This window comes from Abramis brama (genome assembly GCF_963993115.1).
Source record: "Abramis brama genome assembly, chromosome: 8".
Classification (NCBI taxonomy): domain Eukaryota; kingdom Metazoa; phylum Chordata; class Actinopteri; order Cypriniformes; family Leuciscidae; genus Abramis; species Abramis brama.
The window spans coordinates 6,471,570-6,492,416 of record NC_139970.1 but is presented as its reverse complement, the minus strand read 5'-3'; the positions used below and the strand labels follow the sequence as shown (position 1 = coordinate 6,492,416).

The 20,847-nt window shown below is 41.3% G+C and overlaps 1 protein-coding gene across 1 annotated transcript; it reads right to left on the bottom strand.

Moving 5' to 3' along the window:
* Positions 1–1,225: 1,225 nt before the first annotated feature.
* Positions 1,226–1,799, bottom strand: LOC311088110 (ubiquitin carboxyl-terminal hydrolase 37-like). Its single transcript, XM_084121768.1, has 2 exons — positions 1,687–1,799; positions 1,226–1,597 (listed from the first exon to the last, which is right to left on the bottom strand). Exons 1-2 carry the CDS (start codon positions 1,775–1,777, stop codon positions 1,326–1,328), a joined length of 363 nt encoding a protein of 120 aa, XP_083977894.1. The 5' UTR covers positions 1,778–1,799; the 3' UTR covers positions 1,226–1,325.
* Positions 1,800–20,847: the final 19,048 nt, after the last annotated feature.

Genomic DNA, 20,847 nt, shown 5'->3' with positions numbered 1-20,847 from the left:
GACAAACTATACCACTGAAAAGCAGAGAATCTCCTCTTTACGGGACTTTTTAAAACACAAATTTGGATTAGAGGTTCAAAAGTTATTAACATTTAAGAACAATAATTATGTTTGGCTGCGGGCGGCGGTCTCGGTTTCAAAGGTTTTACAATTTCATCATTCATGGATCTTAAATGGGTGATTGATCTGATTCGTCAATCATATCTGAAGAAATCATATAGTTTGTTGTGTTTAGCAGTATTATCATTTGAAATATATGTTCAATGCTTTTCTTTGTCTCAGTGTAGTTGACTTAGGTTCACCTTTTTGTTCTTTCTGTAAGATGTGAGAAAAGTCTAAAGTCCCACTAGACAGACCGCAGTGGAACAAGATGTTTTTGTTAAAGGACAACTCCGGTGAAAAATGAACCTAGGGGTAATTAACACATGGTTACTGAGTCGATTGTTCCCTGGAATGTGTTTTCATGATTATAGAATGTAAAGAGTTTTATCTTTAAAAACAGATGATCTTATAACGCTAGTATATGGGGCACAGAGTAAGTAAAAGTAAATCGCTAGTTAATACCACTAACAAGGCTCAAAATAGCCTCACACTAACACGGTAGCATAATGAGGGTCCCTACATGCAAACCGAAGCATTGAGAACTTTGTAAGTGTACAGACAGTTTAATAAGAAGATACTTTATAAAGACAGAACATTACGCGTTTACAGACAGGATCCATCTTGGAAAACAGTCTCGACTAATCGAGCCACGAACGCCGTGCTACGTTATATTTCACAAACGTAATTCCTATCGACCAGCTCACTTAGCACGGCGTTCGTGACTCGATTAGTCGAGACTGTTTTCCAAGATGGATCCTGTCTGTAAACGCGTAATGTACTGTCTTTATAAAGGATCTTCTTATTAAACTGTCTGTACACTTACAAAGTTCTCAATGCTTCGGTTTGTATGTAAGGACCCTCATTATGCTACCGTGTTAGTGTGAGGCTATTTTGAGCCTTGTTAGTGGTATTAACTAGCGATTTACTTTTACTTACTCTGTGCCCCATATACTAGCGTTATGAGCTAATCTGTTTTTAGAGATAAAACTCTTTGCATCCGATTTTCATGAAAACGCATCCCAAGGAACAATCGACTCGGTAACCATGTGTTAATTACCCCTAGGTTCATTTTTCACCGGAGTTGTCCTTTAAAGCTGTACTTAAATATAAAGTGTGCAGAAAAGACATCTGGCTCGACCAAAGAGGAAGCAAAAGCAGTTTCTCCATGTTCTGTATTTGTTTTAACATGAACAATTTCAAATTCTTTGACGAATCAATGCTGATCAAAACTTGATGACCCAATCACGTTCACTACGGAGCCTCTGAATGTCCAACGGAGACAACCGACACCACTGAAAAGCGGGAATCTCCTCTTTACAAGACTTTTTAAAGCATGCCGACTGTATTACGGGTTCAGAAGCGATTAAGCACAGACGCACCTCAGCGTTCTTCTTGAGCTCTTCCGCTTCAGCCTCACTGTACTCCATATCCAGGCCGTCTTCATTGCCCGAGTCGTCATCGGAGCACAGCAGCTCGGGCAGGGAGTTATTGAACTCTACAACAGCACAAACACACATGTTCACACACACAAACACTCACAGTAAAACAGAAGTCATGTGAGGAAGAACATCACGTCATACTGACCTTGCAAGCTGAGCTCAGTGGCTCTCTTCAGATCATCATCTTCTCGCATCTCTCTCGCCTCCTGCGCAATTAACAGATAATATCCCCTCATTATACAGCAACTGTCCTCATGATCAGTTACAGCTGTGCTGACGTCAAACACCAGCAACATGGACAGTTACAGCTGGTAAGAAGATTGTGCTGAAAAACAAACTAAATATGTCTGTGCTATTTAACCTGAAATGGAAAAAAAAACAAAAAAAAAACATCTCAGCCATGTTTTATTGAAGTGCCCCTTACGCTTTTTCAGATATTCCCTTTCCTGTGTAATAAAGCTGTGTGTGTATGTAAAAGGTCCGCATAGTTTCAAACATCAAAATGGAGGAAAATATACAGTTTTACATTTATATAAAATGTAATATATAACATTTATATAAAAATAAATAAATGTCTCCTAAAAGGAAGTGATTCTGAACTGAAAACAAGTCGTCGGTAATTCCAGTCTCACTTCCAGCTAAATATGTTTGTAAAAAAATAAGTCTAAAAGTCCCTCTAGAGTCTAGACAGACCACAGTGGAACAAGATGTTTTTGTTAAAGCTATACTTAAATATAAAGTCTGCAGAAAAGACATCTGGCTCGACCAAAGAGGAAGCAAATCAGTTTCTCCATGTTTTGTATTTGTATTAATGAATAAAATGAATAAAACTTGTGCATTCTGTGGCCTCAACCTCAACCCTCAAGCCTCAAAGAGATGCACCGAAGAGATAATGGAACTTTCTACGTGACATTACACACACATACCTACACACACACACACACACACACACACACACACACACACACACACACACACACACACACACACACACACACACACACACACGCAAACATCCCTTTGTATTTAGTTCAAAATACAAGTGATTCAGAATCTGTATTGTTTTATTCTATAGGTGTAATTTGAGACTGGTGTGTAACTTCGAATTTTAAGTATATTCCTAAAGAATGATTCCCCTAACAGGATCACATTCTGTAACCCTACCTCTTGCTAGGTCATAAAAGTTACGACCCCCAACAGGAATTTCAAGGGAACCACAACTCTCACTTGAATTCTTGTAAAGAAAGAGAACTAGACCCTACAATCTTATATTTTCTATATGTATAACCACTTAAGAAATGTATAAACATGGATTTGATTTTCCCGTATCATAGTAGCCGATATCATGGCTTGATAGTCGTGTGAGTGAACTTTAAATGTGTGTAATTCTGCATATGAATGTAACTTTATATCCCTGCTACCTTTACCTGTGTTGTGTATTGAGTTACGGCTTAACCTGTAGAGGGCACTGTATTGCATATTCACTGTGGATGCTGAAAAAAGAACGAAGAAGAGAGAATAAAGTAAACAAGTGAAGTTGATGCTAGCGTGTGGCTCCCGTCTGTTCTGCTGTCATTATTATAAGATAAAAATACAACAAATTGGCAACGAGGATGGCGACTGCCGGTGTGCCTCTTCCTGCATTGTTCCTGCCATGCAGTGGACAACCCACTATCCCGTTCGATATGTGGATGAAAATGTTCGGGAATTACCTGCTCGCTATTCATGAGGAGGGGGATGACTGGCCCGACACGAGGAAGCGTGCAATTCTCCTACACTGCCTGGGTACCGAAGGCCAACTTGTATTTTATACACTCACGAACGTAGGTACAACCTATGATTCAGCAGTAGATGCACTGCGTGCACATTTCAGTCCAGCAATAAATGTCGTGGTGGAACGACACAAGTTTAGACAAAGAGTACAGAGACCGCATGAGACTGTAGCTGAGTATGTTGGCGCGCTACGTGAGTTAGCTACAACGTGCGGGTTTGCTGGTAATACAGATGAAATGATACGGGACCAACTTATTGAGCACGCTAGCTCTGTAAGAATACGTGAAAGACTTTTAGTACAAACGGAGGCAGATCTCACTCTGGATAAAGCAGTAAAGTTGGTGTGTCAAGTGGAAGCAGCTATCGGACATGCTCAGACTCCAGCTTCGGAGCCGCATGCTCCAGTGCACGTGTTGAAGGCAAGACCGAAACGTAGATTCAGAACCAGAGCAAAAAGCAGTTACTTCGCAGAGCCTTCAGCAGCACTGAAACAGGATCAAAGCTGTTTTAGATGTGGATCAGCAGCTCACATGGCAAATGCTCAGGACTGCCCTGCATGGAAAGTGACATGTCGAAACTGCAATAAGGTCGGACACTTTGCTCGTGTATGTAAGTCCAAACAAAACACGGCCAAAGTAGGAGAAGTGGTTATTCTGGAAATGAATACGGTGCGAATGATAGAAAATGGACAACGAGATGTAAAAAATTACATGCACAGTAGCCATAAATGCAAAGTCAACTTCCCGTACTGTGGAGTTAGTGGTGGATACGGGATCGGCGGTGTCAATCATCCCTGAGCATCTCTACACAGCGCATTTCAGTGGTGTGCCGCTTGCTGAGCCAGGAAAAAGGTTAGTGACTTACACCAAAGCTGATGTTCCAGTGCTGGGTTGCCTGCCAGCTACAGTGCAGTATGCCACCATTACAGTACCAGCTACACTGTACGTCATGAAGACAGGCACAGCTCTGCTGGGAATGGACTTATTCAGGGCACTGAGACTTTCTATTGATAACAACATCGTGTTCTCACCTGCGGGCTCAGTGACCGAGATCAGAGAGATCAAAGCCGGATCAGTGACTGCGGAGAAGCTAGGTCTTGCTAAAGGTTTCCTTCACCGTGTAAAAGTCAGGGAAGACGTCCAGCCTGTCCAACAAAAGCTGCAGAGACTTCCTCTCTCTGTTAAACAAGCTGTCTCTGCTGAAGTGGAGAGATTGTTAGAAATGGAGGTGATAGAGAGGATTGATGCATCTCCATGGGTTTCACCCATCGTGGTCACACGACGAAAAAATGGTGCCATGAGAATGTGCGTGGACTTACGTGAACCAAACAAGGCGGTAGTGATGGACAGTCACCACTTCCCCATATGGATGGATTCTTCTCTGAAATGCGTGGAGCTACTGTGTTCTCCACCATTGATTTAGAAAATGCTTATCATCAGGTGTTACTGGCAGAGGAAAGCAGAGATTTGACGGCATTTATAACGCACGAAGGGCTGTTCAGGTTTCGTCGGGTTCCATATGGACTGTGTTCAGCTCCAAGTGCGTTCTCTAAGATGATGTCTCTGGTGCTGAAAGATCTCAAGGGGGTCCAGAACTATCTGGATGATATAATAGTCTATGGCACAGGAAAGGAGGAGCATGATCGTAACCTGCAGATGGTGCTTGCTGCACTAAAGGAAGCTGGCCTCCAGCTCAATAATGAAAAATGCCACTTCAACCAGACCAGCTTACGGTTCCTTGGACACACCATCTCAGCCCAGGGTTTGCTGCCAGACAAAGATCACCTCAAGGCTATAACAGCTGCTCCAGCGCCTAGCGACGCCACTACACTGCGCTCATTTCTGGGGCTCACAGCATGGTATGCAAAATTTGTGCAAAACTATGCCTCTCTGGTGGAGCCCATGCAAGACTGCCTGTGTGATGACACATTTCAGTGGACAGCAGCAGCACAGTCAAGCTTTGACACGGTCAAGACTCGCATTGTAACCAGTTCAGCGCTAGCCGTCTTTGACCCCAGCTTGTCTACAATAGTGTCTACAGACGCTTCGGATTACCGTTTGGGGGCTATACTGACACAAATGCACCCTGATAACACGGAGCGTACAGTTGCTTTTGCCTCACGTTCACTTACCCCTGCCGAACATAAATATTCAATTGTAGAAAAGGAGGCATTAGCCTGTGTGTGGGCTGCGGAAAAGTGGAGGACGTTCTTATGGGGGACAAGATTTACACTGCGTACAGATCATCAGGCTCTGACCACACTGCTACATACAAAAGGACTTGGGCGCGCAGGAATGCGTATTGCCCGGTGGTCAGCCAGACTTCTTTGCTTCACCTATGATGTGGTGTATCGTGCAGGAGCACAAAACTATGCTGCTGACTGTCTCTCCCGTTTACCTCTACCCTCAGAAGAGAACGCAGAGCCAGTGACTGAGCCTGAACTTGTAGCCTTGCTGGACACAGAACTGAAAGCTCTCTCAGTGAAGGATTTTGCGGTGGCATGTGAGGCATGCCCAGAGCTTACTGCCATCAGGGCACAGATGAAAAAGGGGTGGCCTAAAACAGCAAAGTCGCTACCTGCAGTGCTCAAACCCTACTTTAATACCAGAGATGAACTCTCAGTTCAAGATGTGACAAAATACAGGGGCCCTCACTGACGGCTAGTGCCTGTAGCCCTGAGAAAACAGCTGGTGGACCTGGCACATGAAACTCACCAGGGTATTGTGCGCACCAAGCAGAGGCTGCGCGACTTATACTGGTGGCCTGGCATGGACATGTGGGTGCAGGACAGTATTAGTGCATGTGTGACCTGCCAGATGAATGATAAAAGCGCTAAGACGCACGCTGCTCCACTTCAGCCAGTCTCACTGCCAGACGGTCCATGGCAGAAAGTAGGAATTGACATCGTCGGACCGTTTGAGTCAGCGAACTGGGACTGCCGCTATGCAGTGACTCTGATTGATTATTATACAAAGTGGCCGGAAGTAGCTTTCACACACTCAATTACAACCACGGCTGTCACCACCTTCTTGTCGACTGTGTTTGCCCGCTTCGGTAATCCCACAGAACTCATTAGTGATAATGGGACACAGTTTACCTCGAGCGAGTTCGCAGAATTTCTGACAGTGAGGGACATTACACACAGTAAAGTGTCTTTGTATTATCCGCAAGCTAACGATGTTTCAGTACCTGAGTCAGGACCTGCACAACCCTCCGGTGATGTGCGGAGGTCTGCCAGGGTCAGAAAAAAGCCGGCATGGCTTAGTGATTACGTACAGTAATCCTTCTCATGGCCTTTGGGGGGGAAACTAAGAGGGAATGACAATGAAAAAAAAAAAAAAAAAAAAAAAAAGAGATTGAAAATGTGACTGAAAGAAATCTATAATTGAAATGCTGTTTTGCTGGTGAAATTTGTTTACTTAATTTCGCTTAAGGTTAACGCTTCTGTTAGAAGGGTGATCAACATAAGGTTGCATGTTATAACTTATAGTGTTAGTATTTCTGGAAGGAAAATGATGCTAATGTTAAGTATGTGTAAGGAAACTTTTAAGTTTGCATTATATCAGTTAAGTTTGCATTATATTACAGCCTAAGTGATTTAAGAGATGGCATATTCATTTTTATTTTACCTGGTAAGCTTCCTAAACAAGAGGGGAAATATGTTGTGTATTGAGTTACGGCTTAACCTGTAGAGGGCGCTGTATTGCATATTCACTGTGGATGCTGAAAAAAGAACGAAGAAGAGAGAATAAAGTAAACAAGTGAAGTTGATGCTAGCGTGTGGCTCCCGTCTGTTCTGCTGTCATTATTATAAGATAAAAATACAACAACCTGCCATTCTTGGTATCTGCCGAACCCAAGGCAGTATGCGTCATGCCCGCTGCCCCTGAGACTGAGAGCGTCATGCCCGCCGCGCCTGAGACAGCAAGCGACATGCCCGCCAAGCTAGAGCCTCCACCGCTGGTCTCGTCCAGCACAGAGCCCTCTTCACCGCTGGTCCCGTCCAGCACAGAGCCCTCTTCACCGCTGGTCCCGTCCAGCACAGAGCCCTCTTCACCGCTGGTCTCGTCCAGCACAGAGCCTTCTTCACCGCTGGTCCCGTCCAGCACAGAGCCTTCACTGCTGGTCCCGTCCAGCACAGAGCCCTCTTCACCGTTGGTCCCGTCCAGCACAGAGCCCTCTTCACCGCTGGTCTCGTCCAGCACAGAGCCTTCTTCACCGCTGGTCCCGTCCAGCACAGAGCCTTCACTGCTGGTCCCGTCCAGCACAGAGCCCTCTTCATCGCTGGTCCTGTCCAGCTCAAAGCCCTCTTCATCGCTGGTCCTACCCAGCTCAAAGCCCTCGCCGCCGCTGGTCCCGTCAAGCTCAGAGACGCTTCACTTCCTGCATGCCGATCCAGAGACTGTTCACGTCAGTCCTGCCGAGCCAGAGCCAGAGCTTCACGTCAGTCCTGCCGAGCCAGAGCCAGAGCCAGAGCTTCACGTCAGTCCTGCCGAGCCAGAGCCAGAGCTTCACGTCACTTCTGCCGATCCAGAGACTGAGCTTCACGTCACTTCTGCCGATCCAGAGACTGAGCTTCACGTCACGTCAGCCGATCCAGAGACTGAGCTTCACGTCACTTCTGCCCGTCAAGAGTCTCGTCCCGCCGAGCCTGAATCCGATCCTGATACTGAGCCTGAATCTGTTCCTCTTCCTCTTCCCGCGCCTGTGTCTTCGGACAAGATGGCCGACTCCACGCCTGTGTCTTCGGACAAGATGGCCGACTCCACGCCTGTGTCTTCGGACAAGATGGTCGACTCCACGCCTGTGTCTTCGGACAAGATGGCCGACTCCACGCCTGTGTCTCTTGACAAGATGGCCACCGCCGAGCCAGTGTCTCCGGACAAGATGGCCGCCTCCGAGCCAGTGTCTCCGTACAAGATGGCCGCCTCCGAGCCAGTGTCTCCGTACAAGATGGCCGCCGCCGAGCCAGTGTCTCCGTACAAGATGGCCGCCGCCGAGCCAGTGTCTCCGTACAAGATGGCCGCCGCCAAGCCAATGTCTCCGTACAAGATGGCCGCCGCCGAACCAGTGTCTCAGGACAAGATGGTCTCCACCGAACCAGTGTCCCAGGACAAGATGGTCTCCACCGAACCAGTGTCTCCAGACGAGATGACCACCGCCACGTCGCTTGAGCCCTCAGCAGAGATGGCCGCCGACACGGTGTCTGTTCCTGAGCCGGTGTCTGTTCCTGTTCCTGAGCCGGTGTCTGTTCCTGTTCCTGAGCCGGTGTCTGTTCCTGTGCCATGGTCGCCTCCTCCCTGGCCGCCTGAAGGGTCGTCTCCTCCCTGGCCGCCTGAAGGGTCGTCACCGCCCTGGTCGCCTGCACTGCCTGCTCCGCCCTGGTCGCCTGCACAGCCTGCTCCGCCCTGGTCGCCTGCACAGCCTGCTCCGCCCTGGCCTCCCGTCTTGCCGCAGTCTCCAGGTCGTCTTCCGCTCCTACCTGGACTGCCTACCTGTGTTTTGACCCACTGCCTGTTTATTGGATTATGTGTCTGGATTGCCTCTTAATAAAAGCTGCATTTGGATCTACCTTCGAGTCTCGGAGCAGTTCATGACAGATATATTAATGACGAACCATAACCCGTTGTGGTAATCATTCATATATACAATTGATCTATTTTCAGCTTCGATAGTTTAATGTAACTGTAATATGCGATATATATTAATCATATTCCTGATTGGTTATTAAAATTCCCTATATATAATTTGAGCTAATGTTAATGTAATACCCAGAATGCGGTTACAACTCAATGGAACTAAGACGATTGAGATGATTTTTGATCCTAGACGTGTAGTAGGGGATCATAATCCAGTAATGATACATGGTAATATCATTGCACAGGTTCCTTCATATAAGTACTTGGGAGTCTATATAGATAATTCACTATGCTGGTCTTTTCATGTCAACAGTCTTTGTTCCAGGCTATAGCAGAGACTATACTTTCTACGCAGGTTAAAAGCGTTCCCAGACAGCAAGGTAACATTGATTCAATGTTGAGTTTTGATCCAAACCATCATTTTGGTTGACATCAAAATTTCAATGTTTAAAGTGTGTTGGATCAGCATTGAAATTTTGATGAAAGGGAACAGCACACATGGGTGAAGAGAGTGACATTGAACTAACAGTGAGGCTGCGTTCGAAACCACATACTCAATGAGTAGGTACTTAATTTCACTAAGTTCTTCCTTAACGAGCACTAAAAGAGTAGGTACTTTATAGCCAGATCTCGTTGAGTATGAATGCGAACCGGACATCTGCCATGTTGACGTTATCATGTGACCTTACGACGAGTTATCACAAGCGCAACAACTTAAAATATTTGAACGACACATTTAATTCATCTATTTGTAAATATCTTGAAACTTGCTCATTTTGTGGTCTTGTTGAAGAAACTGGTGTCCATTTATTTTGTGATTACATTTAGGGTTGATTTAAGTTCTTATAAATATTTAACCCTACTAATGTGACCCACCGTTTTATCCTTAACGATATTTATTTTATTACGAGATCCCAAAATTGTCATCTCTTGAATATGTTTCTAATTTCTTTATTTTATATCCAATCATTTTTATATCCAAACATTTTCATCCACAAGCAAAAGTGGCTAACTGCTTTATGTTTTCCTCTTTTTCTTGTTGAATTTAACTCTCGTTTTATCCCTCAGGCCTATAAATAACAATAAATGCATTGTATTATAATGAATTATTTAAGAAAATATATATTAAGATATTCAACCTTGTAGGTTCTTTTTTCCTGTGTATAAAATCTCATATTATATGCAAACCCATGATTGATATATATATATATATATATATATATATATATATATATATATATATATATATATATATATATATATATACATACATACACTTCATAACATCAGTAACTTGACAGCCCTACCTGGAACGGGTTTCCTCAGCGTTTGTAATGTCTCCACAAAGGGCTGCTGTGCGAAGATTCGCCTTTGGAGAAAACTGTTGATTTTATACTCGAAAAATGTAAGTATCATTAATATTAAAAATTAATATTACCCCAGAATGAATTGCATTGCTATCCCACCCCAAAACATACAATAACAACGATAAATGCTGACCAATACTTAATTATATTACTTTTTACTGAAAATGATATAATTCAATAAAACAAACAAAATGTAATACATGTGACATAGCTATGCATGAATACACTCTAGATGTGTATATAGTGAACATATCTACATTTCCATTCAGACAATTAAATAAAGAATAAGGGTTAGGGTTAGAGTTAGGGTTAGGGTTAGGGTTAGGGTTAGGGTTAGGGTAGGGTTAGGGTTAGCTCTAACCCTAATTAAATAATTATATTTTATTTACTGACAACAATGAGAAATATTGATAAATTAGTAAAATAATGAATCAAAGTCACCATCACACAATAAACAAATGCATACAAGTCAACACATGAAACATAGCTTTATTCAAACTACAATCATGTATGTAGGCTACAGAAGCTGAACCCCACATCCTTCTGCCATCTCAACACAGCGGTTCACATTCTGTAGCTTTATTCTGATGAATCAGCTGACCGCCAGAGGTGAGCCGTTCTCTCGTGCCTGAGGTTGTTGCGTGATGTGTTGTGCTTCACAATCTGAGGCAATAAGGGCAGGTGGAGTGATGGAGGGTCTCGTAAGGGCAGGTGGAGTGATGGAGGGTCTCGTGAGGGCAGGTGGAGTGATGGAGGAGTGATGGAGGGTCTCGTAAGGGCGGGTGGAGTGATGGAGGGTCTCGTAAGGGCAGGTGGAGTGATGGAGGGTCTCGTAAGGGCAGGTGGAGTGATGGAGGGTCTCGTGAGGGCAGGTGGAGTGATGGAGGAGTGATGGAGGGTCTCGTAAGGGCAGGTGGAGTGATGGAGGGTCTCGTAAGGGCAGGTGGAGTGATGGAGGGTCTCGTAAGGGCAGGATCTCGTAAGGGCAGGTGGAGTGATGGAGGAGTGATGGAGGGTCTCGTAAGGGCAGGTGGAGTGATGGAGGAGTGATGGAGGGTCTCGTAAGGGCAGGTGGAGTGATGGAGGGTCTCGTAAGGGCAGGAGGAGTGATGGAGGGTCTCGTAAGGGCAGGAGGAGTGATGGAGGGTCTCGTAAGGGCAGGTGGAGTGATGGAGGGTCTCGTAAGGGCAGGTGGAGTGATGGAGGGTCTCGTAAGGGCAGGATCTCGTAAGGGCAGGTGGAGTGATGGAGGGTCTCGTAAGGGCAGGAGGAGTGATGGAGGGTCTCGTAAGGGCAGGAGGAGTGATGGTGGAGTGATGGTGGGAGTGATGGTGGGTGGAGTGACAGACAAGATTCACATTACCTCTGTGATTTATGAGCTCAACACTACATTTACATGTTGAGGTTGTTTTAACTTTTTATGCAACATAAATGTTCCTCAATTTATCAACTACTAATGGACAAATACAATAGATAACTTATGTTTAGTTACTTTATAGATTTGTTCTACATAATAGCACACATACATCACTCAGATGTCTATTTCATGTTGTGATGTGTTCTTCTGCAATACTTAATGAAGATTTTCCTGTCAGATGTAAATAGACATTTAAAATAAGCGTCTTTAAGATGTATATGGTTTATGTAAATCCACGTTAGAGACGTAACTTACGTGTCCTTACTGGAGCTCCCCGTTAGCTAACGTTATACATAATAAAACGTGTTTTTACAGCAAAATCACAACTATACTTTACTGTATAACATCTTTACACCTTCAACAATTCAACAGTTTACTCTACAGTAGTTCAACACATTTTAACACAAGGAACCGTGTTTATGTAACAGGTATTAATTATAACTTGTATTTTATTTTAAATTCACACAAAATCCTAATTTGTCTGCTACATATGTATGTTAGAAAAGAAAATACTTTATTTTTTTTATGTTTTTCTGAGTTTTGTGTTCGTCGCAGTTGTGACGTCATTTGCGCGTTGCGCGCGCTCTCGCTTCAGTCCGCGGGAGGTCTGAGCAGAGCGAGGTATGTATTGTGTGCACTCCCGTTCAAAAGAGTGTTCATAAGTGAAAATAATCACTAATTAAGTGATTGGTTTTGTTAAAATGTAAATGAGTGTGTGATCTTCCCTCTTGAAGATGTTTTTCCTGCATAAGTGAAAGTTTAACCGAGTGAATGCAGTCTCACGTTGTGTTGTATGTTAAAGGAGAACTCCGGTCAATTTGAACATTGAGCTCATTTTTTGGTAAATTTGGAGTGCTGTCAATACAGAGAACAACAACAAAAATCGGTGTTGCCTACACCGTGTTATCCTCTTTTTAAAATTTGCACCCTGTTGGCGCTGTGTTGCTCTAGGCGCTGTGTTGGCTCTAGGCGCTGTGTTGCTCTCTCTCCCTAGCACATATTAATCAAAATAAATCGACACGGTGGTAAAAGGTTGGAAGACCAAAGTTTCATGTGGAGCATTCTGAGTTTTTTTTTTTTTTTTTCTGAATTACTGCTGGATGTGAATTGTGCTAAATAAGTTGCCTTATCTTCTCTGAAAAGCGTTCCGGACATTCAGCTGACATAAAACAACACTTTAATTAAACGAAAAATGTTTTCTATGTTGACACAAATCTTGGATGTCCATGTCCTAACTGCTGGGATAATCACAACGCGCACGACACGTCCAATTCGCGAACTAATGACTCATTTGAACCGATTCATTTTAATGAATGATTAAAACAACTGATCTTTCCAGCAGTGGACTCAGGAGACGTCTGAATCGGTGTATAACTAATCAGTAACACTTTACAATAAGGTTCTATTTATTACATAAATTATTAAAAAGTACAGTTTGCTAACTCAAGCTTAAACTTTAAAATAAATAAAACCACTTGTTTTTTTTGAAAAGCATAGACTACATTTTTCCACACAGTGCTATCAAGAATCGATAAGAGAATCGTTAAAGAATCGGATCGATAATCAGACTCGTCAGTGGCATTATTATTATTGATAAAATCTTATCAATTCCCATCCCTATGTGAAGACAGTAAAATTATAATCAAACATTAAAGAACATACAAGTTATTTTAATAGTTTTTTTTTTTTTTTTTTGAGTTAAAAGATTAAAACATTTTGCTAACATGAGGTCTTATTGTGTCACTGTCAGTCTTTTTACATTAGTGCAAAACTAGGGTATGCAGATTAAGACCACTATTCATCAGCATGCATTGATTAATCCCATGGCATGTAGCAAAAAAAAAAAAGAAGCATTTTATTTATTGTTACTAAATCTACTAGCATACATTAATTTTCAAAGTAAGTAAAGTGTTGAAATAAATCGCAGATGGGGACATTGATACAATGTTGAGTTTTGATCCAAACCATAATTTTGGTTGAAATTGACATTTCAGTGTTTAAAGTGTGTTGAATCAGCATTGAAATGTTGATGAAAGCCAACAGCACACATGGGTGGAGACAGTGACATTGAACTAACAGTGATTTGTAGTTTATGAGCACAAGATCATTCAGGCATGTATCTCTGCAGAACACTAGTGGTGTTTCTCTATCAGTGGGGCGTTTTCAAACCACAATGGGCATTTTCAACCGCTTTACCTGATTTGCTCTAATCCACTGAGGGCTTGGTTTAGGGGTGGGGTGGTTTAGCAAGTCTGTTGAAAATGGGTTGAAAAACATTAGGCTTGTTTGAGATGCGCCTTGCCTCGCCTGAAATGTATGCGAGAGTAGGCGGCTGCAGTGAGAGGAGGAGTGAAAAAAGTGCAGGCAAGCCGGACAAATCTCTGGATCTGACACCTGTGAGATCAAAGATGGATATTGCGGGATTCACGCTCGTGCACAGTGTTGCTAATAAACTGGATGTAATTCAAGTTCTGTTGCTTTTATATGAAAATAAATAAAATGAACAAGACACCCAAAGTACTTGTTATTTAATTCCATTCCAAATACATGTTTATCAATATTTTTTTCTTTAATACAGGCATATGTGTTTTTATTTTTTATTTTATTTTTTGTAAAAATTAAATTGCATAACCCAAAGAGATCGCACTGTCTGATAGTTTGGGAATATTCACACATAACATATACACATAAAAAATGATATTAGAGTTTTAAAATCAAACATTTTAAAAGAGAACAATCACAGTTGTTTAAACCAATGAGCATTAAGCTGTGCTGTCAGCAAGTCGTTTCCCATCGTGCTTTTGATCAGCGCAGTCGGTGGAGAGCAACTGCGCTCGACTGCAGAATCCGACACGTGCGCCTTGCGCTCGCGAGAGATTTTTGACATACGTCAGCATGACATCAGAGCAAGGCGGACCGCACTCGGACACATTTCTAACCGGCATGCATCTCGCGCTGATCACCGGTGATCGGTTCTGGCAGATTTTGCTCATCTCAAACAAGCCTATTTATTGTAGTTTGAAATTGGCCACTGATTGGTAAACGCCCATTTTGGTTTTGCATGCGCACTTCTCAGTAGTCTAATGCTTCCTCATTAGAGAGAAAACATAGGTGCATCCTATACAGAAGTTTTGTTTGTTGAAGCACCTGACATACTTACATCACTTCTCTAGCACAGTTTCAAACAATGGTGCATCTACATTCTTAAAAAATGCACATTGCTTTAGTAAAGTTTATTACGAATTTCCTGAATAAAGTTCTAACGTCATTTAACACATTTCTTGAAGTGCAGCAGACATGAACATAAGCAAGAAAGTTACACTGCAAACATAGCCCATGTCTTGCATCCGTCAGTGCTTGCATGCAGAGCACATTGCTCCTTTAGTAGGAATGAAGGCAGACGAAGATGGACAATAAAAAATAAAATAAAAAGAAGCACCCTCCTGATAATGCTGACATGATTATACACCGAGTTGTAATCAACTGACCTGGGACTTAATGATATCCTGTGCCTTATCACTACTTAATCAGGTAATCATTCATATTCCTGAATCTGTATTAAATTAATGTAACTGATTTCCATTCAGTTTAGCTTGTTTCCACTGAAACACAATAACAAAAAACATCTTGTTTATTAAGAAAGTGACTGACATTATACATTATATATGACATGATATTTAAAGAGATTAAGGTCTACATAAGGTGAATCTGCAGCTTCAAAGGGATGGTTCAGCCCGAAATGAAAATACTGTCATCATTTACTCACTCTCAAGTTGTTCCAAACCTGTATGAATTTCTTTCTTCTGCTGCACACAAAAGAAGATAGAGTGAAGAATGTTGGCATCCAGACAGTTGATGGTAGCCATTGACTTCCAATGGCTACCGTCAACTTTCTGGTTACCAACATTCTTTAAAATATCTTCTTTTGTGTTCAACAGAATACAATGCACGTTGCATGTTGTCCAAGACAAATTTCCCAGTGATGGGACTAATAAAGTATAAAGTAAAGTAAAGTAATGTAGACGGGTGGTATTTGAACGTATGAGAAGAAAGAGAGTACTTCCCCTTTTAGCAAAGCGAGCCCTAACAATAGAAGCAAGACTTCAAGTTACGCCCCTTCAAGTTACACCCACTTCCTGTTACGCCCCTCTCTTGCAGTCCGCAGACAGACCCATCTTATGGGATTATTTTTGTGCCTTAAATTTTGAATGTAACTTTTCAAGAAACGAACAAAAATAATAATGGACACTGGATAAAATGTCTGAAACCGGGAAAAAAAGAAACGCAGAAACTGTGTTTTTAATACATTGCATGTTTTGCTAACTGTTCTCCTCTTTCTTTTGATCTGTACTTACAATTGCACTTCCAGAGTTTTCTTTTACACTCCCTAAGCTTTCGTTCACCATATCATGGGGGCGGGGCTAACCACGGTGTGTTCTTATTGGCTACTGAGTTTTTGATTGACAGATTCTTTACCTGGAAGTGAATACATCAGTGTTGTGTTTACATGTGTGGATGTGAGTCTGTAAGCAGCTTCTTATTTAATTTTAGTGAAATAAAGTTATGAGTTCAGTATCTGCTGCTACATTACATTGTTGAGAGGAGTTCCTAGAAATAGCACAGACGAATAAATAATAAATCATCATTATCATCACCCGTCATTATCAGGATAATGGAGATGCTGGAGACTCACGGTAAGTCAGTATTTTTTTAGTAAAAAAGGTGGAGAGATATTTTAGAGCTCATTGAGAGCCCACAACATTATACAGCACTGTTGTCTTTATTTAGCCCAATCATTACACAACCTTATCTACTTACAATTACAGTCTTCTTTTTTCTTTTTTCGATTACATCATGTTTGCTTTTTCATAGGTGCAAAACCTAAGAACATACGGAGGTTCAATAATAAATAATAGAATTCTTATCATGTGTGACATTTTTAACAACTTGTATTTAGTTTTATTTAGTAGCCTGAAAATCTCTTTCAAACAGTCTGATTGATAAATTCATTAATTTGTTTGAAATTAATAGTGTAAGTCTTCAATTTGTTATGTGCAGTTTGTATTGTTAGACTAGTATAATACTTCTCCTTTCTCATTTTGCAGGGAGTTGAGCAGCTTCTCCATGAATTATGATGCTGACCCAGAGGATAGAGTGGTGTATTGCCAGAGATCCAATGTCCCCATTAGACAGGAATCTTACTTTCTTCAGACACATGACACATCACTTTTGAAAGTCTGGGATCTTGATCTTCAGACACCTGATATTATGCAAATATTTAAAAAATTTTGGAGTGTTAGATTAAGACAAACACAGGTCACAAGTATACAAGAGGTTACACTTTATTCTTATAAATCTACACTGATCTCGGACAAGATTACCCACCCTCATGCCATCCCAGATGCATATGACTTTCTTTCTTCAGATAAACACGAAGAGAATCCAGCTGTGAGTCCATACATTAATGCAAATGAATGGGTCTTTAAAAGTTGATACTTTAAAAACCACACACAGTGAATGTAATGGGTTATTCATACAACCCCAGTGGATGAATCAATGTCTTCTGAAATAAAACAACAGATAATAAAAGGGGGCGCCAGTGCCCTCGTGTCAACAAGCCTGGCCCCCCCTCTGGCCCCCCTAATTTTGGAATCGTATAATCACACCAAACAACTTTGGGTGCAATGCGCAATTTGTCCTGTGGAAGGCAGTAAAGGGAAAATAATTGTTGTGCCGTAACTTCTATGTCAAGAGGAAATTACTCAAAGCGAGACCGCGCACTTTAGTTGAGAAGGAGCTTCACATGTTCATCAGAGGCGAGCTACACCAAAAAAAAAAAGATACAGGTAACGAAAATTTTCGTTAAATTGCGTAATTCATTAATATTCGTAATGGTGCTCAAAGAGGACACAATGAGTCGGCAGAGTCAGACAACAGGGGTAACTTCATAGCAATCTTGGAAACAACTGCCAAACATGACAAAACTGTGAAAAAAAGTTTGCATTCTATCCATAATGCCAAGTACACCAGCAAAACAATTCAGAATGAGGTTCTCAGTTGTTTGACAGACATGGTTAGAACAAAAATAACAGAAGTCTTCAGTATTATGGCTGATGAAACAAGACATTTAAATAAAGAAGCAGATATCCTTGGTACTCAGGTACTATTATAGTGGAGCCATCCATGAGAGTTTTCTCCATTTTGAATCGGCTGATCGGGTAGACGCAGCTGGGCTTACTGAAAAGATTATCCACGTTAGAAAGCCATGGTTTCTCTAGAATACAGAGAAAATTTAGTAGGCCAAGCCTATGATGGTGAATATGTTATGAGTGGCAAGCATGCAGGTGTACAGGCACAAATTAAAGATGTGGCAAAGCATGCTTTTTACATTCACTGTAGTGCACACTGTCTACATTTGGTCCTAGTCAACACAAAGCAATCCCTGAGGCTAACAGATGTGTTCATGTCTGGGTCACATGTGCATAAAAAATGACTTGCTGTACAAAGAGAAATGTTTGAAGGTGCTCCTAGAGAACTTCAGAGACTAAGCGATACTCGGTGGGCATGTCGTTACATTTCATTGCGTAATACCTTAGATAGATTGCCTGCCATTAAGAGATTTCTGCAGGAGTTGAGGAACACAATGGTGACAGGCCTGTTGAAGCGCAAGGTCTGCTTGCACAGTTAGACTTAATTCATTGTGCATCTTGTTACACTATGTAAAATCTTTGGAGAAGCAAGACTGCTTTCAGATATGTTGCAGTCAGCATCACTTGATCTTTCAAAGGCTGTTGATTTAGTTCAAGCCTTGACTCAGACCTTGCTTGAGTACAGAAATTAGTCATTTTTTGATGGCCTTTGGACTGAGATGATAGATATAGCTGGAAAGTGCAATATTTCAGTACAACCAAATGAAAAAAGGCAGACACAGCTAAGTTCACAATTTAGTGGACATTGTATTCTCTCTACAACTGGTGGGAGAAGGACAGATGCAAGTAAAGGTGATTTCTGTTCTTCTTTTTTTTTTTACCAATAGACCAAATGTATTCTGAGATGGTTCTCTACCCAGAACTATAACATTATGAACGGCATTCAAGCTCTACATCCCAAAAGTGATCTCTTTCTCAAAGAGGATGTCCTCTTTTCTTTGGGTAGAATGTAAAGCTCAAATATTGAGGATTTGCGGAGTGAAATACATCAGTTCAGAAGGATTCAGGAAAATAAAACAAGGTATGCAGAGACCCTCAAGTACAGTGGAGCTGGCATCATTTATGGAACTTTATAGGAATTTTTTGTTTGTTTGTTTTTGAGCTCTTTAAACTTTGCAAAATCTGTGTTGCAATTCCAATTAGTAGCTTCTTGTGAAAGGAGCTCCTCCACTCTAAAACTGGTCAAGACGCATCTGAGATCTACTACGGCAACTCTCACTAACCAAGTAAACTATTTAATCCAAGCGTGCAAATAATTTGAATCTTGAAGAATTTGTTGATGTGTTTTTAAGGAACCACAATAACCGCAGAATACAGCTTTTATGAATACATGATGATGTTACAGATGATCATAAACACATTTTCAGATGACTGCCTAAGTTGATTTGTGGGTATGTTTGGTTTGTGTTATATAAGGATATGTGTCATAGTTTACAGATGTAAAAAAAAAGTGCCTAGATGTGCTTAGATGCTAAAAATGTGTTATCATTATTGATCATTATATCACACTACAATATAAAATTACTTGTCAAATAAATGAAACATTATGAAACATTCATTTGAGTTGAAATTGTTTTATTAGCTTTTTTATTAGATTGCAGGAATGCATGAAATGGTGAAAAATGACTTGAAATAATACTGAAAATAGGTTAAGATGAATGTTAAAGGTGTGCCCCCTAAAAGCACAAGTGGCCCCTGCCTGGCCCCCCCAGCTACTTTGGTCTAGAACCGCCACTGATATGACACTAGTATTCTCTTTAAATTGTTACATCACAATCTAATCAAAGCCTACAAAGCAGAAACATAACATTTAACATTATCAGGAACAAACAAATATTCTCCGAAAGCATTGGACATTATTCATTATAATACAGTGTTTTAATGTACTACAACTATACCTCTAGACATTAATTTTCTCTTGTGCAGACAAATACTACTCCTAAAAGCTTATGCTGACAAAGTAGTAGTAGAAGATAAATACAGATAAAATAAAAAAACAAATCTTCTAACTTTATATCACTAAAATGAAATAGGAAGCCGCTTACAGATGCTCACATCCACACATGTAAACACAACACTGACCTCTTCACTTCTAGGTCAAGAATCTGTCAATCAAAAACTCAGTAGCCAATGAGAACACACCGCGGTTCGTCCCACCCCCATGAGAGAAATGTGTCAGAATGGTGAACGAAAACTCAGGGAGCGTAAACAAAAACTTCAGAAGCGTAAATGAAAACTCTGGAAGCGCATTTGTAAGTACAGATCAGCGAAAGAAAGAGGAGAAAACATTTAGCAAAACATGCAGTGTATTAAAAACAGTCCAAAAATTTGCCTGCTATTTATTTTTTTCCGGTTTCAAAGACATTTTATTCAGTGTCCATTTATATTTTCATTCGTTTCTTGACAAGTTACGTTCAATATTAAAGGCACAAAAATAATCCCATACCCATCTCAGCCCTGACGATGACGTGTTAACAGTGTGATACAGGGAAAGATGGCTAAAGCAGTGCATGAGAGAGAATCCAGTCATGTGTCAAAGTTCAAGATGATCGAAGATGTTTGATTGATGCACGTGACAGGCATCACAAAGTCTCTAAAAGAGTTTGGGTGCCACTGCCGTGGTTGTGTTTGCTTGTAAAGTGTATTGTTTCCCCCCGAAAGTGTGCCCTAACATTCGTAATAATTGGAAATCTGAGAAATTGACACTTTTAAGTTTTTACTGAATTTTCTGTGAAGATTTTTTTGTGAACTTCATTTTGAGTTTATACATTTAGTTATAAATATAGTTATTTAATTTAACTAAATTATAGTTTAGTAAAATATAATTATAGTGACCTCGTGTGGGGAATTTGAGTAGTGTTACCTGTGATGGAGGTTGAGTGATACAAAATTATCACCTGT

Coding starts and splice junctions, on each gene's coding strand:
- LOC311088110 (XM_084121768.1), bottom strand. CDS start 1,777: ATGAGGGGATATTATCTGTTAATTGCGCAGGAGGCGAGAGAGATGCGA. Junction 1,598..1,686: donor CACTGAGCTCAGCTTGCAAG/GTCAGTATGACG, acceptor GTGCTGTTGTAG/AGTTCAATAACTCCCTGCCC.